Source organism: Dasypus novemcinctus, chromosome X, assembly GCF_030445035.2.
Source record: "Dasypus novemcinctus isolate mDasNov1 chromosome X, mDasNov1.1.hap2, whole genome shotgun sequence".
Classification (NCBI taxonomy): Eukaryota; Metazoa; Chordata; class Mammalia; order Cingulata; family Dasypodidae; genus Dasypus; species Dasypus novemcinctus.
Window position 1 is genome coordinate 184,053,842 of NC_080704.1, and position 26,739 is coordinate 184,080,580.

Consider the following 26,739-nt stretch of genomic DNA (forward strand, 5'->3'; position numbering starts at 1 on the left):
AACTGCCTGTCCTCAGGAAGGGTGTCTGGTATGAGGGACAGGGTGGCATTTCTGGAATCCCATTTGGATAAAGACCTAAGGTAGGGCCTCCTTCGCCTCTAATTAGGTAAATATGCATCTATTTTATCTCTCTGTCTTTGCAACAAAACATTTTCAAGAGGTTGTCTATGCTCCTTATCTCCTTGTCTTTCTTGAACCCACTCCAATCAGGCTAGCCTCTCCTCCTGTCCCACTCCTCAATGCACATCCACCAAGGAAACATCTCTTGTCAAAGTCACTAATAACTTCTGGACTGTTAAACCACACAGTCAATTCTTCATTGTTTTCCACTTGACTTAACAGCAGCATTTGACAGTTGATGTCTCCTTTCTTCTATCCTTGGCTTCCACAAAGCTTCACTCTCTTGCTTCTACCCCTATCTCACTGGTCATTTTTGTCAGTCTTTTTTGACGGCTCCTTCTCTTCTCCCAGTCTCTTAATGTCAGAGTACCTCAGATCTCAGCCCTTGGGCAACTTCTCTCCTCTCACTGCACTCTCTCCCACGTTTATCTCACCCAGTCTGATGGCTTCAAATCCCATCTCTATGCCAATGTTCCCCAAATTTATATCTCCAGCCTAATTGTCAGGCTTATAAATGCAATGCCTATTCTCCATCTATACTTGGAAGTTTAATAGACATCTCAAACTTAACATGTCCCACATGGAACTTCTCACTTACCTACCAAAAAAACAAAACAAAATGAAACAAAACAGCAACAACAACAAACCTCATCCTAACTATTGCCTTCCTCATTTCAGTGGATAGCAATTGCGTCCTTTTGGAGTCATCCTTTACTTCTCTCTTCCTTTCACACCTCACATAAAACCTGCCAGGAAATTCCTTTGGCTCCACTTTCAAGATATTTCCAGAATCTGATGAATTCCCACTATTTCTGCTGCTACAACCTTGTTCTGAACCACCATCATTTCTTTCCTGGATTGCTACAATTGTCTCCTAACTAGTCTCCCTGTTTTTATCTTTGCCTTCTTCAATCTATTCTAAACCCAGCAACAGAGTGGTCCTTTCAAAACATAAGTCAAATTATGTCACTTTCCCACTCATATTTCCCCCATTTTTAAATGGAATAAAAGTCAAAATCCTTTCAATGGGTATATGACCTTGCATGATTTGCCACTACAACTCCCACACCCTGTTATCCCTCCAACCTAATCTCCTAATATGTCCTCTTCATTCATTGCACTCTGGCTTTCCTGTTGTTCCTGGAATATCCCAGACATGCTTTCCCCTTAGGTCCTAAACAGGACAGCAAAAACTGGAACATATATTTGCATAGGCCAGCACCATCTTCTCTGCAATGCTTGCCCTGATCATCCTATTTAAAATTGTAATTCACTCCTGCAACAGGCCCATCCTACTTATCCTGCTTTGTTTGTTATTTTTCTCCAAAGCACTTACTACCTCTTGACGTGCTATATAATTTGCCGATTAATTATAGTTACTCTTTATTATCTGTCTCCTCCCTCTGGAACATATGCCCCACAAGGGCAGGGATTTTAGTCCCTCTCCTTCCTTCCAGCCCTCCTATGAGGAAAAGGTGGTCAACCTCCGGTAGAATGCCCTTCTCCACTCTGGGTTCTGGCCACACCAAGCTATGTCATTCTCTTCTATAGTTTCACCTTCTTCCTCTCAACTGGCTTCTTCCTTTCAGCCTACAAATGTGCTTATGTTTCATTCATCTTCAAATACAAGAAAACCAAAATGTTTCTCTTAAACCTGTGCTGTCCTCTAGGTGCTGCTCTCTGTCCCCAATCTCATTATGCTTCTTGAGAAGTTATGCACATTTGATAACCTCATAACCTCAACTAACTCATGCACTTCTCACAGCACTTTCTAGCACTCATCTCTCTCACCCACTGCCGAGCAGGTTTTGCCACCATGGTTACCTCCCTCTCTGAAACCTTTTCTCTTCCTCTCTGAAGCCCTGGGGACCCTGAGAAGAATCAGACATGATCTCCGAAGTAAGGCCTCCTGCCTACATTTTGGTGTGGGAGACAATGATGCCCTCCTTATTCCCAGCCAGACTTCGCAAAAAAGCTGTCTACCCTCATGTTATCCCTTCCTCATGGCCTGTCACGTACTCTCTTCCACCTTCTGTGAACTGCCCCTGCCCCACTGCTCCAAAGCAACAGCTGATGCAAAGCTGACCAATGGCCTCCCTATTGATAAGCCAGGGGGCACTATTCTGTCACTGTCTAACTGGGGTATTGCTGAACCTATCATCTGACTAGAAACACTCCTGTAACACTGTCTTCATGACTCAGGCTTAAGCCAGCTTCTCTCTCCCAGGGAAACACCACCCATGTGCTAGTGACATTTAATCTCCATCCCCCATCGTGCCTCTCTTTCTACTCCATTGAGCTACCAGCCGAGGGAATTGCTCAATGGTTCAATTCCCAAACGTCTAGAGTCTTTCTTCGTCCACACTATTTCCACCTTCCTGGGGCATGGGACATTGCTCTGCAGTATATGCCTGGAGCTGGGGTCTTGATCTCTGATCAGATCAAGACCTCAGGGATACCAGGTATGCCTTCACTGACACTTATCTGTTATAAGCTAGGGTAGTAATGGTGAAAATAGCAGGTAACTTTTGTTGAGTACTGATCACTTGCCATTTACTGTGCTCAATGCTTTACATGGTCTGTGCCATTGAATTGTCACAGCTGCAATGTGAGGTGGGCAACATTGTAATTCCCATTTTACAAATGAAGAACATGGGGTTCAGGGCTTTTAAGTAACTTGTTCATGGTCATTTAGCTACTATTGCTAAATGGAGCTAGTGGAGGTTCTGAAATTCACATTTCTCTGCAGCAGAGCACACAGGTCTAATCTCTACCCTGTGCTGCCCTCTTCTCCATTGTCAGTTTATCTGCTCTATAGCCTGACTGTCCCTGTTTGTCTCTTCCCCCTCTTCCAGAGCTGGCTTGGCTTTATAGATAGATCTTTTTCCAGTTTCCCTCTCCTGGTGTTCTGGACTGCTTGGCAAGCCCAGGTGCTTCACAAACTAAGAGTAGTGTACCATTTGCCTGGGCTAGTATTTTTCCCCTTGGCCTAATGGGAAAAACACATTGTACATGTGTTAGAATTTAGACCTAGGTGGGGCAGGAACAGATTCACTGCCATCAGCTATGGTTTTGCCCCTGAAACAAACACATGGCAAGACACCTGGTGGTTCGATGTTGGTAATTAAATATGATGATTCAAAGCTGACAAGAGGATTGCTCGCTGCTATTCTGAACAATAGGTAGTCTTTGTGATGGTTGTTTTAGCTATGAAAATACAGCTGCTAAATTAACCTCTGTTTACATTAGCTTGAATGTCAAGTTGAAGAGAGTTATATCTGAGGCACACCCAGCCGGAGACAAGTGAGTGCACCGACACATACAAATTTAGACAATATAAGTGTGACTGTCCTTGGAACATTAGACCGTGATATGCAAATTGCAAAGGGATGTTGTCATTACTGTGGCTGAAATCTCCTCCTCCTCTTGATGTCCTTATTTCTGTTCTGACACCCTGGTCACCAGGGAAAACCCCTGAGAGTCTTCTCCAGGAGCTCTCTTTCCTTTGCCCTTTCCCCACGCCATCTGATAAGCTATTGATCCTGTCAATTAGACCTCCCTGATCTGGCTCCCTCTTATGGCTTTGCTCTCCTTCAGACCCATGCTACTCTTTTTCTGGGAGGAAAGAGGCTTCTGAAGCTCCTTTCTCCAAACACTTGCTTACCTCCACCAGAGGGATATTCTGGAGGGATAGTCCTAACATGCTATGTGCCTGCTCACAGTATAAAGGGCAGTCTCTTGGCTTCATGTTGCAGGCCCAGCCCAACCAGCCCAGCCTCCCGCTCCAGCTCTGTCTCCCACAATTCCTCTTCCCACAAAAACTCCTGGCACACTCTTCCTTGTTCTCTGACAGTCACCACACATTCTGGTTTCAACACCTTGGCTAGCTCTCTGTTTAGCATGCTCATCTCTGCACCTCTGCCTTAGAGACCCTCCTTTTCCTGCAAGACTCAACTCTATGCCAAGCACAGGCTCCTCCTGCCTTCACGAAACTTCCAGGACTTCCAAGTCAGAGGGTGGACTATGTTTCCTGGAACTCCCAGTTGCTCATGACTTACTTCCTCGTATGGATAGAGAAGTTCACTCTCCTCTCTTGAACCACATTAGTGAAAGTCAGGGTCGTTCCTGTGTCCTTGCCATATCTTCCCTCAGCATCAAGTATGGGACCTGATGCAGACAAACATTCTGGAGATACTGGAGAACTGCAAATAAAATAGTGTCCTGCCTTTTACAATTCTTCATAGCCATCTCATGGACGGGGCTCATATGTAAGATGGCAAAGTGTGTTTCATGTCAATCTTTAAGAGAAAAATGTCTGGGCTCCTCTGATGAGGAAGCTTAGATCACTTAGGCTGCCTAGGATTCCGTCACTCATTCAGTAGATATAGGTTAATGTCTGCTGGTCATTGGGCACTGCGCTTAACCTAGGGGTATATAGGTAAGTCAGAAAAACCTCCATTTCCTGGGGCTGCCACATCAGAAGAGAAACAGGCATGTATACAGTAGGCACTTTCAGTCCAAGACAGGCTGCAGAAAGTGTTACCTGGTACTGGACATGGATGACAGGCAGCCTTCTCTTTCTAGTGGGCTCAGAAATGCTCTGTGTTTGCCTGTTCCCTTTTCTGTAGCAAATATCCCTAAGACAGGATCAGGAACATAACTTGCAGGGACCAGCACATAGTGAAAATGCAGAGTCACTTGTTAAAAAATTGTTAAACATTTCAAGAAGGTTACAGCAGAGCATTAAACCAAGCACAGGAATCTGCTGTGGAGGATGAGGTGGGTCTGAACTCTTCTCTCTTGGACTCCAGCATGAAGGGAACCCCAGGTTCCCACGAGCTCGGTGTTACCAGAAAACACACAGGTGCACACAGTCCAGCAACAAATATTTATTGAATGCCTACGGTGTGTCCAGAATTGTTCTAAATTTTAGGGATACAGTGGAGAACCAGACAAACAAGAATTTTGTTTTGTTTTGTTTTGTTTTGTCTTGGGACTTTCCCCAGTGGGAGAGACTCACCATATATCAGTTTACAAAGAAAAGCCCTAGAAAAACCTCAGTTAGTGAGTATTGTGATGAAGATGACAAAGAAGAAGGATGTGAGTGGAGGGTGGAAGTGGAGAGCCTCTCCACAGGGGTAAATGGTGGTCAGAATGCACACATACTCTTCTAGAACAGCATGTGAGGACTCTGCTAGCCCAGGCATCAGCTTGTTATGCAAATTTCTGCTATCCTATTCCCTCTGAAGTGTGCCCTGAGGGTCTAGTCAAGAAAGGTGAAGTCCAAAGATCCTTGAGACTCTTGAGATATAAACCAAAGGCCATCTCCCCGCAAGGCCTTCTCATTTCCTTCTAGCATCGCCAGGGAACCAAGTCTCCAGAAAGACTTGATGGTCAGCCTCGGAAAGGAATATGCCAACGCCACCAGGGCTTAATTGGGAGCCCCGTTGGGTCCTCCCCCTAAAACGACCAGGGAAAATGGGCTGTGGAGTGGCTCAGATCAAACGTTACTGTCCCTGGGGAGAACCACAAGTCTCTCTCTTCCCCTACTGTGCCAAATATTGCCCAGCTTCCTTCGGATGACAGGAACTCTGGTCTGAAGGTGTCTAGAGTGTGGAGTGAGGGCAGAATAAACCTGCGAGGCAGCTCAGGGAAGCCAAGTGAAGCGGGAGCAATAGGGAGCAACAGGTTGTGGACAACAGCTCTACCTCGCCACAGTAGCGGGTTGGAGGAAGCAAACCACAACACCCCCGTCCCTCCCGCATCGTCCCCCAGGCGGATCCAGCCCGCGGCTGCCCTCCCAGCCCCAGCGACCAGCCTCCGATTTCGCCCCCTCCCTCTCGCCATCTGCTCCAGGCTCCTTCCGGAGCTCTTGCCCTGGCTGGCTGGCTGCACTGCAGCCTTGTTGGCAGGGGCGGGGGTGCCTCGCGAGAGGGCTCTCTCCTGCTCTGCCTGCTCCTCTCCCTCCTCTGGCCCCTCCTTCCCCGCCGCAGCAAACACCAACTTCGGAGATTTCCAAGGGGGCGCAGGGGGCGGAGCCAGGCAGGGGTGAGCGGAGGGGCGGGGCCAAGGGGAGGAGTGAAAGTTGGAGCCCAGCAAAACGCTCTACCCGCGCTGGGTGCTGCCAGACCGTGCGCTGCGACCTCCGCGCAGGTGGTCGCCTGGTCCCGGCCGCGATGTTGGCCAAACTTCTTCTGCTCCTCCTGGCCATGTTGATGCTCTTCCAGGCAAGGTGAGTCTCCAGAATGGGATCCAGGAGCCCTCCGTGTCCGTTTCCCCTCTCCGGGATGGGAGCGAAGCTGTCTCAGGACCCCCGCGTTCCCCTCGGTCTTAGCCCAGTTCCAGATCAGCCAGATCCCGAGTCTCTTCGACGCGTGGTCAGCCTCTGACCGCTTCTTCTAGACGGGCTCCCCGGGCCGTGGAGGGGGCGCTCAGAAAACAAGGCAGGAAGCCTGGTCCCTCGACGCTCCTGTCCCCGGACTCCTGCTCTCCTAAACACTGCGGTGGCCAGGTCTTACCCAGGAAGAGGAGCGCGGCCCCCGGGGTACCCGCTTGCGCTCCGCGGGAAATGGGTTTTGGGAAAGTGGCGCCCTAGAAGGCGCGCAGATGGGAGAGCGAAACTGCGCCTGAAATGTTTGTACTGGCTAGTTGATTATCTGTTGCTCAGTTTTTTTCTGAGCGCCTACTGAGTACCAGGCACTGTGCCAGGCGACTCTGACTTTATTTGCTTCCCATTTTATACCACCTGGTGCCAGTCCCGGACACAAGCCCTGGTTTAGTCCAAGGGTTCCCACCCCAGTTAGCTCCCCTACCCTGCCCTGGCCAAGGTTCTCCCTTCCTCCCCACCCCCAGACGCCCTGCTAGGACTTCAGCAGATGAGAGCCAGGAATGTTATTTTTTTCTGAAGTGTGTGGTAAGGATCCTGGATTTCTCTCTCCCCACCCCCACCCCCATCCCGCACACGCTTTTTCCTGATCAGGCTAGCAGCAAGTTTCTCTTGAGCAGCCTGCTTCCCTCACATCCTCTTCAGGCCCTGGGACTTTGCTAGAAAGGTTGCCCCCTGGATTTCTGGTTTTTGCAGGAGTAATATAAGTGCTTCTTCTGAGAGGGTTTCCAGCTGGGTATGAACTGTCCCCAGTTCCTAAGCTTCCTCATCTCTTGAGTCCTCTCAAAGTCCCCATGATACTGAACTTGATTCTTGCTTATCTGTTTTAGGGAGGAGGGAATGACTTCTCTCCCCACCAGATTGCTTTAGTTCCTCAGTGGAGGTGTGGTGTGGTGCCCTGCTTCTCAGTGGTTCCTTGGGGTGAGGGTGGGCCTCAGCAGGGGCTAGGTGAATGTTTTTGAATGCATGCTAGGAATTTCCAGTCATCTCCATCCCTCCAGATGTGATTTGGACTAGCTAGAAGAGCTGACATGGTGACTGACTAGGGCAAAAGAAGGTTCTAGGGGCCAGAGGGGAGGAAGGGGATCAGGGAGGAAAGCAGCAGGGAAGAGGGGCTGTTGATATAAGAACTACCTTGCCAGCCAGGGGAAAGGGATACAGTAACTGGTGTCCAGACACTGTCAGCATGGCAACCTGTGATGTCAGAGAAGAGCTGGGGAGGTGACAGTACAGTGTGCTGTCCAGGGCAACACTGAACCAGAAAAACCATCTCTGGGCCTGGCTTATCCTCGAATTAGTTATGGGCCTTTGGACACAACCATTCCTCCCTCTGGGTCTCAATTTCTCCATCTAAATTGAATGGGGGGTGGGGCAGATGTGACTAAACAAACCAGGGTCCCTTCTCATGCTGCTTTTGCCCTGACTCAGTTGAAGGAGAATGTGCAGATTCATCTCCATCTTGGACCACCAAATCTAGAGGGGTGCTGATGTCTGAAAAACCCCCAAAGGACTATCTCTCTAGTCCAGTGCATGGGTGTTGTTAAGATTTTAATATTTCTAGCCCTGAGCTTAATGGCTGCATGGGGAAAGGTATGCATTGTCAGCAGCTCCTTGACCCTAGAGATTCCTGGATGAGGGATTTTTACCAGCCAAAGATAAATGTAGAATTAAAGCAACTTCAAGACCCTCACTCCAGCTGCTTTTTGTCGATGGGCTACATTCATTAGGGAAGGCTTCTGAAGACTCTTGGGTGGTCCTGGCTGGTGGTGCCCAGCCTACCACTGAATGCCAATCCTGATAGTGCAGTGCTCCCAGCCACGTCACTCTTTCTGTAGGGCCACTGGTCCCCTTCTCCATCCTACGTTATTTTTTCACAGGCCTGGGGGATTAGCCTCCAGTTGTCCATGGAAACCTAAAAAAGCCTCAGGAAAAGAGGCCATCTTTGGGATGTGGTCTTTGAAAGTCGAAATTGCTTTTCCCAAGTCTGTTGCTTCCCTCATCCAGGGTCAGAATTGGCCACTTTGGACGTGAGAAACAGCATAGACTTGGCACATCTGTATACCACATAAGCAATTCCAACAGGTTGAAACACTGCAGAAAAGTGAATTTTGCTGTTCAAGTTAACAGTTCCTTGGTCTGTAATACAGGGCAGTTCCCATTCTTCTGCCTGTTTCCCCCTTTTCCTGGGGAGCAACTTGCCTGATAGGTTTTCTAAATAAAATTATTTTGTAAGTGTACTATTCATATATGAAAGCACTGAAATCATAAGTAAACAACTCTATGGCTTTTCACAAAGTAAACATTCCCATGTAATCAGCACCGAGACCAAGAAATAGAACATTACCACCACCCCTTCCCAGTACACTCTCTTTCCCCAAAGGAAACCATTCTCCTGCCTTCCATATTACAGATTAATTTAAGCTCATGGCTTTTAAAAAATCTTTTTTATGATAAAAATTTTCAAGGATATATAAAAATAGAAGAAAAAGTGGAATGAATCTCCATGTGTATATCATCAGCCTTGTCAGTCTCAGACTCTCATTTTATCTGTCTGCCTGCCCACTCTTTATCCCTGGATTCCAAGGTTATTTTGAAGCATTCTCAGACATCATATCATTTCATATGTAATTATTTTACTATCCATCTCTAGGCAGTAGGACTTTGAACACATAACAAACCAACATCATTACAACAAAAATTTCAGGACAATTTCTTCCTCAACTATCCAGTCAATGTTCAAATTTATTTGGTCATAAATGATTTTTGTTTGTTTATGTTTGCCTTTTTAGATCAGGATGCAAATATGGTCTGTATGTTGACAGATGAGGTGTGTTTTTATTTTTTAAAACACGTTTTATTGAAGTAGAAAAGTACTCATAGTATAAGTGTACAGATGATGAATTGTCCCTGAATGAACACACCAGTGTAAAGACACCCAGATCAGGGAACAATAGGTCGCTGGCACACCTTGTCACTACCTGACTTAACATCATAGGTTAGTTTCATGCATTGGCAGAGAGCTTATAATTTTGTTTGTTTTATTTAATTTTGGGGGATTGTGGTATTCACATTGGACTCTTATTGGCTATCCGTTTCCCAGATGACAATCTCTGGGTAAGGAGTCCTGCCTTTTCTCAGAGTTTAGATAAATAGCTGCTCTGAAATTTCAGCAGTGGCCTCTCTCCCTGCTGCCCTGCCTAGCATACATGATATCTTCTCACTTCATTTTATGCTGAAAATAAATTTTAATCTAGATCTTAGTTTATTTATTGATTTTTTTAAAATAAAGAATTATATAAGAGGTATAACATTGAAATTGCCCCCAAGCAAGATTTAAAATAAATTAAACAGGTATAATGTTACTATTTCATAATTTACTGTCATCAGTCATTCTTTAATTACGCCTTGAGTCGCAAACTTATTTTTGGTTTGCTTTAGTTGGGGCCCCTACAAGGGGAGGACAGAGCTTCATTATTCATTTGTATGTTGTAGTGTTGAAGGACCCCGGGCTTCATGGGAGAGGGAAGCCTCAGCCAGTGGCAATGATGTCTATGGACCCCAGCCCCGGTTTATCAGAAGGAAGCTCCTCACCGACAAAACCAAGGCCCGTGCTCCTGGCCAAAAAGCTGCCAGCGCGTCAGAAGCCTCTCAGATCCTGAACACTATGCTGGGCAAATATGACCATAAACTGCGCCCTGGCATTGGTGGTGAGTATCAGAAAAACTCTTTCTTCTCCTGGAAGGGAGCGGGTTTGGGGGTCTTGGGGTATAGGTGGACAAGAGCATTTGCTGCTTATCTGACAGCTGAGAAATATCAACTCCTGTCTCATCACTGGCACTGACCTTGTCAAAAAACTTCCCTTCTCTCACCCTCAGTTTCACCTACTATAAAATGAGCCGACTGGACTGGGACCAACAAAGTCTGTCCAACTCTCAACAGTCCATGAATTGGGTCTTGTCATGAAAGAACAAAGAAAGAAATAGGATTGGATGCAGAAACCCCTTGGTTCAACCCTTATGAGACTCCCCTTTCCTTCAGTCTAACCACTCCCTCCCCTTACTCTTGGCCCTGTTTGACACTTACATTCTGCCACTTGTGTTTCCCCTGCAGAGAAGCCCACTGTGGTCACTGTTGAGGTCTTGGTCAACAGTCTTGGTCCTCTCTCTATACTGGACATGGTGAGTAATGAGTTTTTTTTTTTCAGCACCTGTCAGTGTGCTTTACTTTGGAATTTATGCACCCCAGTATTACAGAGTTAGATTCATTTATAATTTCCCTACACATGGCTTTTCTGTCCCTTTTATTTGAACCTATAATTAGCACTATACTCGGTAAATAATGTCCCAGGGACTTAAATCTTTAATCTGTTCATTTGCCAGTTGAGCCCTGACTCTCAACAGAGTTGCAACACCTACTCTCCAGTTCATTGAATGTGCCCAGGACAACTAACAAAAAGATGATGATGGACACTGTCCATCCCAATAAACAGAGAGTATTCATATCATTGATAGAAAGGCAGTGGCCACCAGAGGTTCTGAGGGGAAGAAGAGGGAAGAAGAGGTGGAACATGGGGCATTCTGGGGACATTAGAATTGTCCCCAAGACATTTCAATGACAGATACAGGCCAATCTACATTTTGTCAAAATTTATAAAATTGTGTGGGGCAGAGTGTCAACTATAATATAAACCACAGACCATGGCTAGTAGCAGTGCTTCAATATGTGCTCATCAATTGCAACAAATGTACCACACTAATGAAAGATTTTGTTAATGGGGGAGAGTGTGTGGGGAGATATATGTGTATCCCCTATATCTTTTTTTAAAAAAATATTTTATTATTATTTTTTAATTACATTTAAAAAAAAATATGAGGTCCCATTCAACCCCACCGCCCCCGCCCCCCACTCCCCCCACAGCAACACTCTCTCCCATCATCGTGACACATCCATTGCACCTGGTAAGTTCATCTCTGAGCATCACTGCACCCCATAGTCAATGGTCCACATCACAGCCCAGACTCTCTCACGTTCCATCCAGTGGGCCCTGGGGGGATCTACAGTGTCCCGTAATTGTCCGTGAAGCACTATCCAGGACAACTCCACGTCCCGAAAACGCCTCCCCATCTCATCTCTTCCTCCCGTTACCCACACCCAGCAGCCCCCATGGCTACCGTTCCCACACCCATTCCACATTTTCTCTGTGGACATTGGATTGGTTGTGTCCATTGCACACCTATGTCAAGTGAGGGCTTAGATTCCACATGGGTACTGGATGCACTCTTCCCGCTTCTAGTTGTAGACACTCTAGGCTCCATGTTGTGGTGGTTGACCTTTTTCAACTCCATGTTAGCTGAGTGGAGTAAGTCCAATAAGTCAAAGTGTAGGAGCTGAAGTCTGTTGAGGCTCTGGGCCTGGGTGTCATATTATCAGTCCAGAGATTCAAATCCCCTACATATATCTTAAACTCAGCACCAACTACAATTCCAATAAAGTAGCATGCAAGTCTTGTGAAAAGAGATTCCCTCTGAGTCCATTTCCATCACGCAGAAACACCAGCTCCAAAGAAGGGCCATCTGTCATGGCAGTGAACCCCTTCTGCCATGACCATAGAACCCGTGGGTCTCTTTATCCCTCAAAAGAACCAATACCTGGGGTTGTATCCACCCTATCTGTCTCTTAGACTCTGTTCAGTTGTACATAGGGGTATTCCTTCTGACAACCTCCAGACTCTTTTTTAGAGACTCACAGCCTTATAATCTCATTTCTCCTTTCCATTTCCCCCTTACATTAGGTCAAACTGCTTCCCGAAGTCATGTTATTATATGTAGACAGGTATATTCTGCTGTTCCGCATTGAATCTTTAATTCAAGGTCATTTTCTAGTTGCTTCTTCAGCTGGTATGTGGTAGTGATCCCTCGGTGCCAGGGAGGCTCATCCCCAGGTGTCGTGTCCCACGCTGGGGGGAATGCATCACATCTACACGCTGAGTTTGGCTGTGAGAGTGGCCACATTTGAGTAACATGAAGGCTGTCAGGAGGAAACCCCCAGGCACAATGCTACTCTAGGCCTTGTTCTTATTGCAGGTGCATAGGCTCAAAAGTGTAGCCATTAGTATCAAGAGCCCACTGTTGGGCCCTCTTTCCTTCCTGGTTCTTGCCGTTGCACCTGGAGGATTGCCACTGCTCTCCCAGGGCCCACAACAGTGACCCCCCGGCCAGGAGCCTAGTACCCCCCCAGCTGTTGTTTTTAATTGTTAGTAATGAGTTTTTATTATGATTTCTTCTAGTTTATGGAAAGCCTATGGGGCCTTCCACATACTTGTGTTTTCTGCCCTGTGTGTCTATAACCACTCCCAGAGGTTTTGGGAGAGATTTTAACCAGTGTGAACTTGAGAATAAGACTGGAAATGGTACGTCACTTATTGTCTGAAGAGGACTTTCAGAACCTTCCTAGTATCTTTCAGTTTTCCCTTCAAAATAAACAAAAATAATAAAGCAACTTTACACACCACAAGAAATGGCTTTTTCATTTTTGTTAGTCGAAGTTGATTTTTTTTCATGAAAATGTTATTTTAAAGAGTCATTTTTAATATAAGAAATATTGCAAAATTATAACCTTACAAATAATACACTTTTTTTCAGAATTCAAAAATGTTTATTATACCCTTCAGTTATAGCTACATACTTTTAAAAATGTCTATATACAGAAGCAAAGAAAAGAACAGAAATTAACAAGCCAAACGTTACCCCAAAAATGATTGTGTTTGTTTATGCATGAAAGCTTTAATCACAGGACTAGCACATAAGTGTTCAAGAGAGTAGCCTTTATTTTTGTTTTGTTTTTACCTTTCTTCATGGGGCATAGTGTTTCTTTTATTTTTCTACTTTTCTTATTTAATGAGTATGTGTTACTTTAAAACAAAAACTAATCCTCTTGAAAGATATTAAAAGTTACATGGTAAAAGTGGGTTACATCCGGGTATTAGAATTATTGGTAACATATATCAGTGTAGCATGCAGGGTAAGAACATAATTTATTTTTTGATCAGCACATTACTAAATTCTTGCTCTAAGACTTTTCTCTAATTCTGCCCTGATCCTTTCTCTCCCCAGTTAGCCTTCAGCATTTCCCACTTGGATTCTAGGAAAGTCTCTTCCTTCCTCAATCTACCTACTAACCCGGCCTGCCAAGTAATGTGTGTCTCATAATCTCAGCCCTGCTTACAACTTGAATTTCAACCCCATGTTATAGCAGTCAGGGCTGCTCATTTGGAACCAGCCTGGGGTTCTGGTTTCATTTCTTTTTACCCTTTTAATTCACACTACAGTACAGATGTTCCCAGACCACCTTGTATCTCTGTGTCTTCCCGCAAGCTCTCCCCTGTTCGGTATTTCAATGTTTCACCTCTCTTCAAAATCCTTACCCTGAAATCCACAGCTATTGATTGCTCCCTTCTTACTCATATCTTTCTAGATTAAATCATGGCTGTTTACCTGGTCTACTCTATCTCATGTTATTGATATAATCTTCTATTTTCTCTTTTATTTTCTCGTCTATGGATTCCTTAATGTCAAGGACTAGCACACAATAACTGCTCAAGTACTGTGGCGATGAGGAAGGCTGTGGTAGCCAAGTCTATCTTGGCCATAGGCTTGGTCTAGTCAGTTAGAACCACTTTTAGCATCCTCACAAGCACCATGTAATTAGGTGAGTTTAGGGCCTAGGCTGCAAGATGGACTTTGTAGATAAACATGTGACAGTAAGTCATGGTTCATGGAGGTCGTGGTTGCCTTTCCCCATTTCCTGGATGAAATAGAGCATCCTCTAAAATTGAAGAGTAGTGGAATAATTTTGGCTATAATTACCTTACTCTTTGTGCCAGAAGTGCTGATAGCTGTCCAGCCCTGAGAGTATAGTCTAATAACCCAGCAGCCACCATGCCTGGTGTGGACCACAGAACTGGTCCAGAGAAGAGCCATCAATTTTATTTTGTTTGGCTAGTGAGGAGGTGCTCTCTCCTGGGCCAAATACCTTTAGAAAATTCCAAACCCTCATGTGGTATTATTTTCCCTGAGAAGTCGACTTTTCTCTGGAGACACTGCCCTCATGACAGCCTGTGTAGTGGGCAGGGGCTGCCATTGTGATACCCATTTTATATTTGAGGAAACTGAGCCTCAGAGAGGTTGTGATATAGTTGTTTGAGGGGCATTTCAGTACCATCTATGTCATATAGAGTTCAAGTGGACACCTTCCCTTCAGGACTTGGCATAAATGAGGGAAACCTGATGAGCCCACAGCTCATGGCTAGACTTCTAAGCCTAGAAGGCTGTGACCAATCTAGGAACAGCTGCCTGTCACAACATCAACACCTGCTAAGGCTGCTTCTTGCTGCAGTACTTATCGCAGGCTGCTCTAATTAAGCCAATTCCTAAGCATGAAATTCCTAGAGTTTTGGCTGACCTAAAAGAAATGCACACACTGCGACACACAGCCAAAGCTGCCCTGTCAAACTGGGGAGAAGATGAACCATTCCTTATCAGTTAATGTGTAATTAACTTGCTGCTGGCATCTTATTAAGTATAAATTAAATGCTCATTAGAAACACTTTTGGATGCAGAGCGAAAGCACTGGATGGATGTGGAGGGGAGGGCTAAGACCCATACAAAATATGGAAACATTTTGAAGGCTGCCCGTGTAGGCCCTGGTTATGGGCACCCATGTGAACAGTAACCAGGCCCTGCCAGCTCTTATCTATCTGCTTCTCAGGCCCACTCTGGAAATGTCCTTGGTCTTCCCCTCTCTAGCTGGCTTCTAGCAATTTGGCAGCTGCTCTCATCACCTTTAGGCCTGGGGAGCAAAGGCAAGCAGGTATTTTCTTTGTTTCTCCCCCGAGGACTCTATTGGCCTCCAAGTTTGTGGATTTCTGCCTGGTGCCCATGATTTGATGCAGGATAACTAAGATAACTCAGGGGAAAGAGCAAACAATTCTGCAGAGGAAAGTTAAATCAGGGTAGCCAAAGGAATCATTGGTGCAAGTAAATTAAAGCCTGGAGAGGGAAGCCAGCAAAGGGCATCCCAGGGCCAGGCCATGGTAACAGGTATGAGCACAGAAACTGCATGCGGCCGTCAACCACACACGTTGCTTTGGACAGGTCTTTTTCTCTGTCAGCTTCAGTTTCCCTTTCTCTAAAATAGGGGGGCTTGGGTTACCTGGCCTCTAGCCCTCAGGGTCCCAACTTGGCCTAGTAGTTTGGGTACTTAGCTACTTACAATTCTATTGCAGTCTTTTTGTGATTCCTTCAGCACTAGTGGTACCAATTTCTAGCTTCTCCTGCTTCTTATTAGGCATCAATCATAATGTTTAACAGACAGTTTATGGGATAGAAAATATCTGGAATCCAAATAATCATGGATATATCTATGCATACACACATATTCAAAGGTTAGGGGCCTTTGTTTGAAAGGAAAAACACAACAAAGCAAAAATATGATTTTCCTTGTTTAAAAAAACACAAGACTAAATAGATATTTCTCTTGTGACTCAAAGCACTTCATTTTTTAATATACTTCTGAATAATGAATGATTGACATTAATTAACATCTGTGCTTCCCAAATAAAATCTGAAAGGGGAAACTTTATTGTATAAAATCAAAGGTATGTGTTTTTGTAATTTTTAAAAATTATTTTGAGTGGAATCTTTTATTTGCTGAGGAAATATGGGTGCTGAGAGAGTGTTGACATGACCCAAGTAGTACCACAGCCCTAGTGGGAGTGGTGAGATGATGAGCTCTTTCCATGCAATTAAGCCACCAAGTCCTGCTTGTTTCTACATGAAATTTGTCTTCTGAGTATGTTATCCAGTTGGGAATGTTCTTGTTCTTTGGGGAACACTGAAAAACAGAAAACTCCTACAGCCAAGTGCATGCTGCTTTCCTCGTTGTAAACCTAAGTGGATTCCAGAGGGCATGTCTGCTTGACAAACCCATCACAGGAAGACTAGGGGCCTTTGCCCACTCGTAGGGAAGGGTTCCCATGTCTGTTCTGGACCAGAAACTTAGCTTGCTTCACGCACACCCTTTCTCTACATGTCATTGGCCTTTTGGGGTTTGAGTGGATATTTACAAGTTGTTTGTAATACCCCCATTTAACAGAGAGAAGACTTGCTCTGTGTGCTTCCAGAGGGTGGGAAGGAGAATGATGAGAGAGAGTAGTAGGAAGTTCTGTTTAAGGCAAACCTTACTTCCTCCTCTGAGCTATGTTAGACTGGTATTTACTGCTGCATGATGCAGAGAGGTAGTTCCCCATGTTCCTGATGATCAGGCAGGCTTGATAACCTCAAAATCCCTTCTAGTCCTGACATTGGAAGAGTTTCCAAGCAGAGAGAAGGGTCCTCATCCCACTCCTATTGCCTGGTCCAGTGCTCCATGCAGTCTGTCCTACTGCTTTCAGATGCCAGGTTAGGCAGTGAAAAACAGTATGTTTTTGTGACTGTCCTTTGTCTCCACAGCCCCAAGTGTGTGCTTTCCTTTTTTTCCCCACCAGGAATACACCATTGACATCATCTTCTACCAGGCCTGGTATGATGAACGTCTCCGTTACAATGACAGCTTTGAGAGCCTTGTTCTGAGTGGTAACTGGGTGAGCCAGTTATGGATCCCAGACACCTTTTTCAGGAATTCTAAGAGGACCCAAGAGCATGTGATCACCATGCCCAACCAGATGGTCCGCATTCACAGGGATGGCAAGGTGTTGTACACGATTAGGTATGTCAAGCCTCTGTTGTCTCACCATTTAGGATCCTCTCTCCTCTTGTGGAAATCTTAGCCAGAGAACCATGGGCAGAGGTCTCATCCTGAATAATTCTTCCAAGGACCCTTCCAAATTTCTGAGACCATGAGCCCAGCACTTTAATATACAGAAACAGACATTGAGGCCTCAAAATGGAAAGATATTGTTGAAGGTCATATACCAATTTTGTGGCAGTGCTGGTACTGGTACCCAGTTACTTGGCTCCCAATCCAATGCTCCCCATACTGGAATGTACCAGTATGATAATTCCATCCCAAGTGTGCATGGGATGTAAAGGCACATACATGGTGGTATGTCAAGGCAGAGCAGCAACACAGCATTTGGAAAAATAAGATACCTAAGATCAGGTTGAATTACTGAATTCCTTGGAAGGGGAAGTTATGTGTCAGTGGTTGGGGTAGGGAGGGGGCAGAGTGGGAGAGTGTTGGCAGATCCTGGTAGCTGAGTTGGGAAAAAAAAAGGCTCATCTAAATCAAGCCACATATTTCTCTGATGATGGAAACCATAGTAGTCATCTATTTCTAAGTTGTTTTGCCTTGCTTTTTGACTGTCCTTGAGCTCTTAGTCTCACATTTCACTCATTGGTGGTGGTCCCCAAGCCCAAGTTGGATGGGCATCTGAGTGCTGAAGGCTAGCCTAATGAGGCTTCATTCTTCCTTCCAGGATGACCATTGATGCTGGATGTTCACTAAATATGCACAAATTTCCAATGGATTCTCACTCTTGCCCTCTGTCTTTCTCTAGCTGTGAGTACCTTCTTAGGTTTCTGGGGTCCCAGAGTATTGCTGGGCCCCTTCTTTTTCTCATTCTTGCATTTTCTGCTTTGCTGTCCTCCTAAGATGGTGTCTAGATTGCCCAAGGCCTCCCCCACTATTTGCATCTCCTCTCCTAGGCATCACATTGGTTTCCTCCCTTCTCCTCCTCATCTAGTGAGTCACCTGCCTCTGAAGTATGTCTGCTCCTCTCCATCTTCATCTCATTACCTTTGTTTGGGCCTTTGTCATCTTCCACTTGGACTTCTGCAACATCTTCACTAAAATGTCTAAAACTAAAATTATTACTTCATCCAAACTCCTCCCCCATTGCTACTTCTTCTGTGTTCCCATCTGTCTCATTGAAGGATACATCACCTACCCATTTTTCCAGGTCAAGAACTTTGATGCCTCTTTTCCTCACCTCCTGCATCTAGTTAATAAACAAGTCCTGCTGCTGTTCCTTCCCTAATCTCTATTGATCCTTTCTACCTCTCTGCATTCTGTCAGTCATAGCTTTGACTCCTGCCTTCATTCATTTTAGTGTGCCTGGATTACTGCACTGGCCTCCCACAGCTGGTCTCCTTGCCACCAGGCTATCCTCACATGATAACTGGAGTGACCTATCTGAAGCACTACCTAGACAAGGACACTTCTTAGTTTCAGATCCTTCCTTAACACTCACAGATCAACACAAAATTCCTTCTGGCCTCTCCTAAGATGACTCCTGATATCCATTCCTGCACAACTCATTTCCTGTGAACTAGTCACCCTGAACCTTTGGCATTTCCACAGTACACCAGCCATTCTCACTTTTTTGTGCATGGAACACCTGCCCTTTCAACCTCATCCATATGGAGAACATTTATTCCAATTTTAAGACTTAATTGACAGGTCACTTACTCTATGAAGTCCTTTCTGCATATGTCATCACCTGATCTTTCCCTCCTTTGTGTCCCCACTGTCCCATAGGCAGTGGTTTCTCAGAGCAACCATAATAATTACAGGCTCTTAGCTGTATATTCATTGTCTTACTAAAATGTAAATACATGAGGTCAGGGCTCATATCTTGCTTATCTCTGTATTTCAAGTCCAGGGCCTAGCACTGAGGAATGCTCAATAAATACACTTATTGAATGGACTTCACAATGAGGTAAGAGGCAAGGTCCAACAGCTGTTGAGGCCAGAGTCAGGACTCCAAGGCATTACTCAGGCTCATTCCATGCTGAGGAAGACATCAATTGGTCTTCCCAGTCTCATATGGCCCCTTCCCACATTGCTTTCCAGTTTCCTATACTGAGGATGAAATGATCTACAAGTGGGAAAATTTCAAGCTTGAAATCAATGAGAAAAACTCCTGGAAGCTCTTCCAGTTTGAGTTTAAAGGAGTGAGCAACAAGACTGAAATTCTCTCAACCCCAGCTGGTAAGTATGCCATGGGAGCCAGGGTTAGGCAGAGGCCAAGGAGGGTGAAGAGGATGACTGGAGGTGGCCATCCATACAAATGCTATGCAACCCTTCCATGGAAATATTATAGGACACGGCTTGTGTTTTGTAAATGCTAAGCTCTTACAACTGTTTGCAGAGGAAGCTGAAACTTTGTAGCTATATATCAGTTTAATATTTAAAGAAGTGCCTAGCCAAGCCCCCCAAGAAGGTAGGTAAGCAGGTAAGTTTTATTGCTGTCAGAATTTTCAAATAGCATTATCATGCAGACTGTTCAGTTTTAAGGTCTTTGTTACAAATGTGACCTATTTGAATGATTTCATGGAATGGAGCTCAAGTGAGTTCTCCATACCCACGACCAATCCAAGCTGGTTGAGTGGGAAGCAAAGTCTCTTGTAATGGGTGATGGAGACCAGAGTTCTAATGTCAATGAGGTGAAGGCTGGGAAAGTCTGGGGGAGGTTTCTGGGGCAGATTTTGCCTGGACAAGACCTTCATTTGAAGATCCAGGGGGCTTCAATGGCTGCTGTGTTCACAATTATCTTCAAGGAGCAGCTCTGAGGCTCTCATACTTGACAAGCAAATGCAGATTCCTGTCAAAGGCTTCAGGATAGATTCAACAGAGACACAGTGATAATCAGTTTTCAGCCCTTGTCCGTAACAAGGACAAAAGGGGAGAGGAGAGTCCTGGAATTCTTAAACTCCAGCCCCTGATTAGATGTGAGTATCTTTGCTTATGGTCCTAGGTGATCTGAATGAAGAGTGAAAAGATCTCCCCAGGGTTGCTCCCAGAGAAGCCCTGGAAACTTTCTTCGTAAGTACTGTCCAAGTTCAGGGTAGTGGAATTACTGCCCTCATCATTTCCAGAATGTGGATGATGTCATGGGAAATGTATTGCTACACTTCCATGTGGCTAGGCAGAAAATCTACTTCTGTTTCACTTGTTGAGTTGGTCACTGGGTGAGGGCCAACTCATGCTTCTCTGAATAGAGCTTTTAATGAGCAGTACTAGACAGAGGTAAAGAGTCACTTTTTCAAAGATTTATTTTATTTATTTCTCCCCACCCCCTCATTGTTTGCACTTGCTGTGTCTGTTTATCTTCTTTGTTTCTTTACCTGGAACTGAACCCAGGACCTCTGAAATGGAAGGAAGGAGCCTAATCGCTCAAGCCACCTCCATTCTCTACTTTGTTGTATCTTTCATTATGTTCTTCCTCTTGTGTCTCTTTTTGTGTTGGCTTTCCGCACCTGCCCATTGCATCAGCTTGCTGTCTTGACCGTTTTCTCTAGGAGACACTGGAAACCTCTGCTCCCTGCTTTGTTATGTCTTTCATCCCATTTTACTTGTGTCTCTTCTCGTATCATTTCGTTGTGTCAGTTTGCTGAACCTGCCTATTGCACCAGCTTGCTGTCTTCTTTAGGAGGCACTGGAAACCAAACCAGGTGCCTCTGGTGTGGTAGGTGGGAGCTCAATCACTCAAGCCACATCCGCTTCCCAGAGTCACTTTTCAAATGCTTTCCTTTCCCCTAGGGATCTGGGGAAATAGTTTTTATACCTTGCTCTTCTGCCATCTAACCATGGGCCTTCCTGTTGCCTTTCTGTACCTCAGCTTCTTCCAGACAGGTGAGGACCCATCATCAAAAGAGGCAAAGGAGACAAGGCCCAGGTGCTTTCAAGTCACTTGTCTACCATTAGTAGATGGTTGTGCATTGTTTCAAAAATGGTACCCTAGTGACTACAATGCCCCAGAACTAGCATCATCACCAAAGCGATGACAGTAGGTAAGCACATGCTCTCCTTGAGAGTGAAAAGTATTCTTAGGGAGAAAGGAGAGTGTTTCCACCTCATAGGGCTCTCAAAGAGGGCAACTCTGTCCTCCATGAATGAATCATCCTTCACTGGTGGCTATTGAGCTTCTGTTAGAATTGTACCAGTGATCAGGGAGTTCACTATCTTGCAAGAAAGTTATTACCTTCTCTAGTCAGAAACTCTTATCAGAAAACTTTTCCTGTTCATCTGAATTTGGGGTCACTGTTATTTCCATTCATTAGACTTAGTTCTTTTCCCTAGAACTACCCAGCTTAAATTAAGGCCAGTTACTCTCATACAGGGTCAAGATTAAGGGACCAGTACTATCTTCCCAGACCTGGGTCATATTTTGTTACAGGCTACATTATCCTTGGTTCCTTCTCTTGTTCTTCAAGGCTTTAGGTTCACTTGTTATTCTTGTCCCATTCCTCTGGACACAGTCTCTTCAATTGTGCCTCTTTGAGAGTGCAGTGCTCAGATGTGGTCTAAACAAAGCAAATTAAAGTGGAAAAGCATCTTTAGCATTTTTTTTGCTTTGGCTTCTCAGCCTTAGATATCTTATTTCCCTTACCTGTGGTGCTCCATTCCTCTGAAGAAGAAAGTACTTGTAGTATCCTGTTCTCAGCCATCAAAGACAAATTTTCATCTTTTGACAAGTGGAGAAAGTTCTTATTTGACTTTGGAATAACTAAAACAAGAATAGAAAATATCAGAGGGATAATAAATATTCTTGCAACAAGAAAATATAAACTGAAATATTTTGCAGAGGGTGATTATACCCAAATAGTGATGTCTTAAAAAGTGGAATCAAAACCCATGAGCAAGAAAACCAGGAACTTGATGAATACATTCTGACCAGTGAACAGAAATGAATGCAGTCCCTCAGCAGTTCTGGAGGAGTTCTATCCCAGAAGCTGCTTTTTGTTTTCTGGACACAGTCTCCCACTGATCCCAGGTCACGTTCCTTGCCTTTTTTCCAGAAGAATCTGAAATATCTTTGCCCTTGAGTGCCAATGCTGCCAAGGTGAGTAGTAAAGGCTGCTGTTCTCACTCAGCTCCAACCCCCATCTTGGCAGATGACCCACTTTCCAAAATAGGAGGACACATGGACAGGTCAGTGTTCTGATTTACAAAGCTGGTGCCAGGTATAGCAAGTGTTTCTGAACATCTGTTGGGTTCTAGCCTGGGCTTAGGTGGGCAGGGACCAAGCTACAGGGTCCACAGGAGCCCTGTCTTGAAAAGTTCACTTAATTCAGTGCCATGGAAATCTACAGTATCATATCACTGAGGTGGATATTTGGAGCTGTGGGAAACCCATGGCTGTTTAGAAAGCCATAAAACTTAACTAAAGAACCAGCATTTGAACCATTATAAATCCTACTGGATATTGAGAGTGAAAAGGAATATTTTGGGTTCAGGTAAAAACTATGAAGTTGTGAGCATGCAGTGTTTGGAAATGGGTGTGTCAGAGTGTAAGGCAGCATGGAGGGTATAAAAGAAGATGCCAACTAGAGAGGTAGGTTGTCATCAGGTCCTGTAGGAACCCTTAATTTCTTGGGTGAGAGCCAATACCAAGGACATGATGCCCAAATGAATGTGAAGTCCTCAGTCTGCCTTGTGAATGTATACTCTACATACGTGACATCTAGAGGGCTGGCTGAATTTTCACTTTCATCTAGTTCTGTACTTGTGAAACACTCCTTTTGGGTCAGGGACAAGAGACGAAGTATAGGGAGTCCTGGATTTGAAAGTTGGTACATATGTGCAGGCTATTGCAAGGAATCTGAGATCAGCAGATGGGGTTAGCTTAGGCTATAGCTGGTATGTGTGTGTATGTGTGTACGATGTCAGAAACAGATCATCGTGGATCTTCTCATGTAGAACAGGGAACCAATAGGTGTTTGGGGCAAGGGAGTGATATTTTTTGGCTCTCAGTGGAGAATGTTAATTAAGGCATTTTGTCAATGTATAAATTCATAGAAAGAAGGCCAGAAGAACTGTTTCCCCACTCTTCCCTAACAACACAGGCCGTCCGTGTCTCATTTCCTGAGGGTATGGGCTGTAGTCCTGCTGACTAGACAAGATGTGTCCCCGGACATGAAGGATTCAGTCAGCCATCTGGGCATTAGCTGTGTAGCTCTGATATCTAGAGGGCTAAATGAGGTTTTCCCTTTCATCTGAGTCTTCTGCCACCCTAGAAGGCAGGCATGGATGGTGGGAGAGTGAACTGAGAAAGACAAAGTTTAAGGTTCTGGCCCTGGCTTACCTCTGAACTGGCCATGGGTCTTGTAGTGAGTCTTCTCTCTGGGTTTCTGATCCTCTGTAGGTTGGACTCAAACAATGCACCTTTATCCTAGGACTATGGTGAGGTTGTCATGAGCAAAACAATGTGACCCTTAGTGTGCCTGTCCTGTTTGGGAGAGCCCCTTACATCATTGCTGTGACAAAGTACTGTTGTTCAATATCTTCCAGGTAATATCATGGTCATGACATTTTTCTTCAATGTGAGCAGACGGTTTGGCTATGTTGCTTTTCAAAACTATGTCCCTTCTTCCGTGACCACAATGCTCTCCTGGGTTTCATTTTGGATCAAGAAAGAGTCTGCTCCAGCCAGGACCTCTTTAGGTAAGTGTGATAAGGCAGGCACAAGTATGGGCACAGGCTGAGGTTTAGCCTTACCAGGGAAAAGAATTGCCTTCTTTTGGGGTCCTATAAGCAGTGTGATATGAGGGTCAAGCAGTGAACCCACCTCCACTGCTGTGCTCTTACAGGTATCACTTCTGTGCTCACCATGACCACCTTGGGCACCTTTTCCCGTAAGCACTTCCCACGTGTCTCCTATGTGACGGCCTTGGACTTCTACATTGCCATCTGCTTCGTCTTCTGCTTCTGTGCTCTGATGGAGTTTGCTGTGCTCAACTTCCTGACCTACAACCAGAGGAAACCCCATGCTTCTCCGAAACTTCGCCATGTATGACTGGGGTATGGGAGAGGTGGCAAAGCTTTGGCATATATAGGCATGCCAGTGAGGAACTAGGGCTCATGGCACATGGTGTTCAGCTCACTGAATAATGGGGAGTTACTCAGGACTGTGGGGGGAGGGGGACTAAATAAACTTGATATGATGGTGTGTGTTGCAGGGGCAAGAAACAGTGTGCCAAAGACAGTTTCCAGAAGATTCTGAGGGAGATAGGAGCCAGCACCTAGGCTTGGCTCATCTTCCCTTGCCTTTCCCCATTCTTACTTGTACATTTCAGCCTCGTGTCCGTGTTCGTGTCAGTGCCCGTGTACGTGGCCGTGTACGTGCTCGTGCTCGTGCTCGTGCCCATGCCCGTGCCCGTGCCCACCAGCATCAGGAGGCTTTTGTTTGCAGCGTCGTCAGCTCTGAGGGACGTGGTGGATCGGAATGCATGACTTGCTCAGACCAGCGGTCTCCCAGCCCAAGTAGCCTCCAACACCCATGCCAGTCGGAGCTGACCAGCTACAAGTGGTTCCAGGTTTCCAAAAAATACTTCTGCATGATCCCCGACTGCAAGGGCCCTACCTGGCAGCAGGGCCGCCTCTGCATCCACATCTATCGCCTAGATAACTACTCACGCATTCTATTCCCTGTGACCTTCTTCTTCTTCAATCTGATCTACTGGCTGGTTTGCCTTTACTTCTAGGTGCCAGCTGGGGCCCTGTGGGGCAGCCCCTCAGTTTCCTGGGAGGTTCCATGCCCCCTGCCAAGGAGTTGGGGAAAAGCAGCAGCAGCAGAAGCAACTAGAGAGTGTCTTTCCTTCCTTTTTCCCCAAATAAAAGCTTGCTGAGAATATGCCTTTGCTGGCCTATTCCCCCACTTGGCCCATTCAGTGAATCTCCTTGGCATTCCATTCAAGGAATATGCCCACCCTCACTATTCTCCAAATTTTTAAGCTTGTAGTAACCAGCTCCCTAAAATTGTGCTCATGGATGAGTTGATTAGCTATTTCCCAGCAGTGCTGACACACACACTGCATTTTTTGTTGTTTCGTTTTCAGATACCCCACCACTGCCTTCAAGGGGCTTCAGGCCCAGCTCTGGTTTCAGTCTCCTTTTCTGACACCTCCTTAAGATATTAGGTCACAAAATAACAGGGGGAGGGGCCCTGTCCTTAGTTCAGATTATATTCTTGAGTCTCTCTCCCGTCCTCCCTTCTCCTGCACATTGACAGACAATTGGCATTACCCTTTTAGGAAGTGGGGAGCAAGCCATTGAGTATTTTGGGGACAGTATCCCTCTTTCTGCTGTTGTGATGCCTCACTCTCCCCCCGCCTCCATCTTTCATCCGCACTACCAATTCAATGCCCTCCATCAAGTGGGTATCTGTTTTTGTGTGTGATGATAATAACAGCTCCCTGCTTTGAATGCCACCTTCTTCTTTCTCTTTGACCCCTGTGAAACTTTCTGTAATTTCTGTGACTTTCCTAGCCCTGACCCAGGTGCTAGGCTGTGGCAACATCCCAGGGCCAAGGTACTAAGGGAACTCTGCCTTGCAGCAGGCATTACCCGCCATTGACTGGTATCCAACTATGGCAGAATAGCAGTTCTGTAACTTCTTTGGCCCCTGGACCCATGAGCCAGTCTCCTGTTAACCCCGGGGCACTCTCTCAATCACAATCAATCAATTGAATTCCCTTAAATTTGTATGGTACTTTATTTTGGCAAAGAACTTTTGACAAAATATTTCTATTTTAAGCCTTGTTAAAGTCCCATGATACACTCAGGGTGGGGTTCTTATCCCCATTTTGCAGATGAGAACCCTGAGGCACAGATTTCTGTGGCACTGTGGACCTTACTGGAAGCTACCCTGGAGCCCACTGTCACCTTCTAGACTACATGACAGGGCTAGGCAGCTCTGTTCACCATAATTTGATTCTAGAGCCTCTGTTGGCACCCCAGAGTCAGGGTCCAGAGTGGCAGCCTCTTTTCAGCATTGACCTGCTCAATTCCTGGGCCTGAGGTGCTCAGGCTGCCCCCAAGATTGATCCTTTCCTGGCCCTGGTAATCCAGTGAGGTGAATTTGGACATGCACCAACGCTTGTATATGCTGATTGAAATCTGTGTCTGTATTTTATTGGGGGTGGGTGGGTACGGTGGGGATTCATCTGCTTTTTGACACCATCATCTGAAAAGGGGAAATATATGAATAAATATATGAGCAAAGTATGAAAGTTGTCACTAATTTCTTGTGCACCCGAACGTGTTCTAACTCAGGTTTTAAATCGTAAACCAATGACCCAAACTTTTGTTTATCTCCCCTCTCTCCCATCCATGATGTCCAGACCTACAGAGCATGCACCATGTACCCTTCTCTTATTAGTAAGGATCCAAAGGGGAGAGGACTGCCAGGTGTGTGTCCCCCTTTTCAGACCCTCTGGCTTGCTCCTTTACCTCTG

At 45.4% G+C, this 26,739-nt stretch overlaps 1 protein-coding gene across 1 annotated transcript; it reads left to right on the forward strand.

The window, feature by feature from the left end:
* The first annotated feature begins 6,235 nt into the window (after positions 1–6,235).
* Positions 6,236–26,509, forward strand: GABRE (gamma-aminobutyric acid type A receptor subunit epsilon). The gene is made up of 9 exons (XM_058291278.2): positions 6,236–6,352; positions 9,998–10,212; positions 10,616–10,683; positions 17,049–17,269; positions 17,979–18,061; positions 19,355–19,492; positions 23,795–23,947; positions 24,094–24,293; positions 24,580–26,509. Exons 1-9 carry the CDS (start codon positions 6,297–6,299, stop codon positions 24,985–24,987), a joined length of 1,542 nt encoding a protein of 513 aa, XP_058147261.1. The 5' UTR covers positions 6,236–6,296; the 3' UTR covers positions 24,988–26,509.
* Positions 26,510–26,739: the final 230 nt, after the last annotated feature.

Excerpts from the sequence above, each read along its gene's own strand:
- GABRE (XM_058291278.2), top strand. The coding sequence starts at position 6,297 with ATGTTGGCCAAACTTCTTCTGCTCCTCCTGGCCATGTTGATGCTCTTC. Across the intron at positions 6,353-9,997 it reads TTGATGCTCTTCCAGGCAAG|TGTTGAAGGACCCCGGGCTT; the intron begins GTGAGTCTCCAG and ends TGTATGTTGTAG. Across the intron at positions 18,062-19,354 it reads CCCTCTGTCTTTCTCTAGCT|TTTCCTATACTGAGGATGAA; the intron begins GTGAGTACCTTC and ends ATTGCTTTCCAG.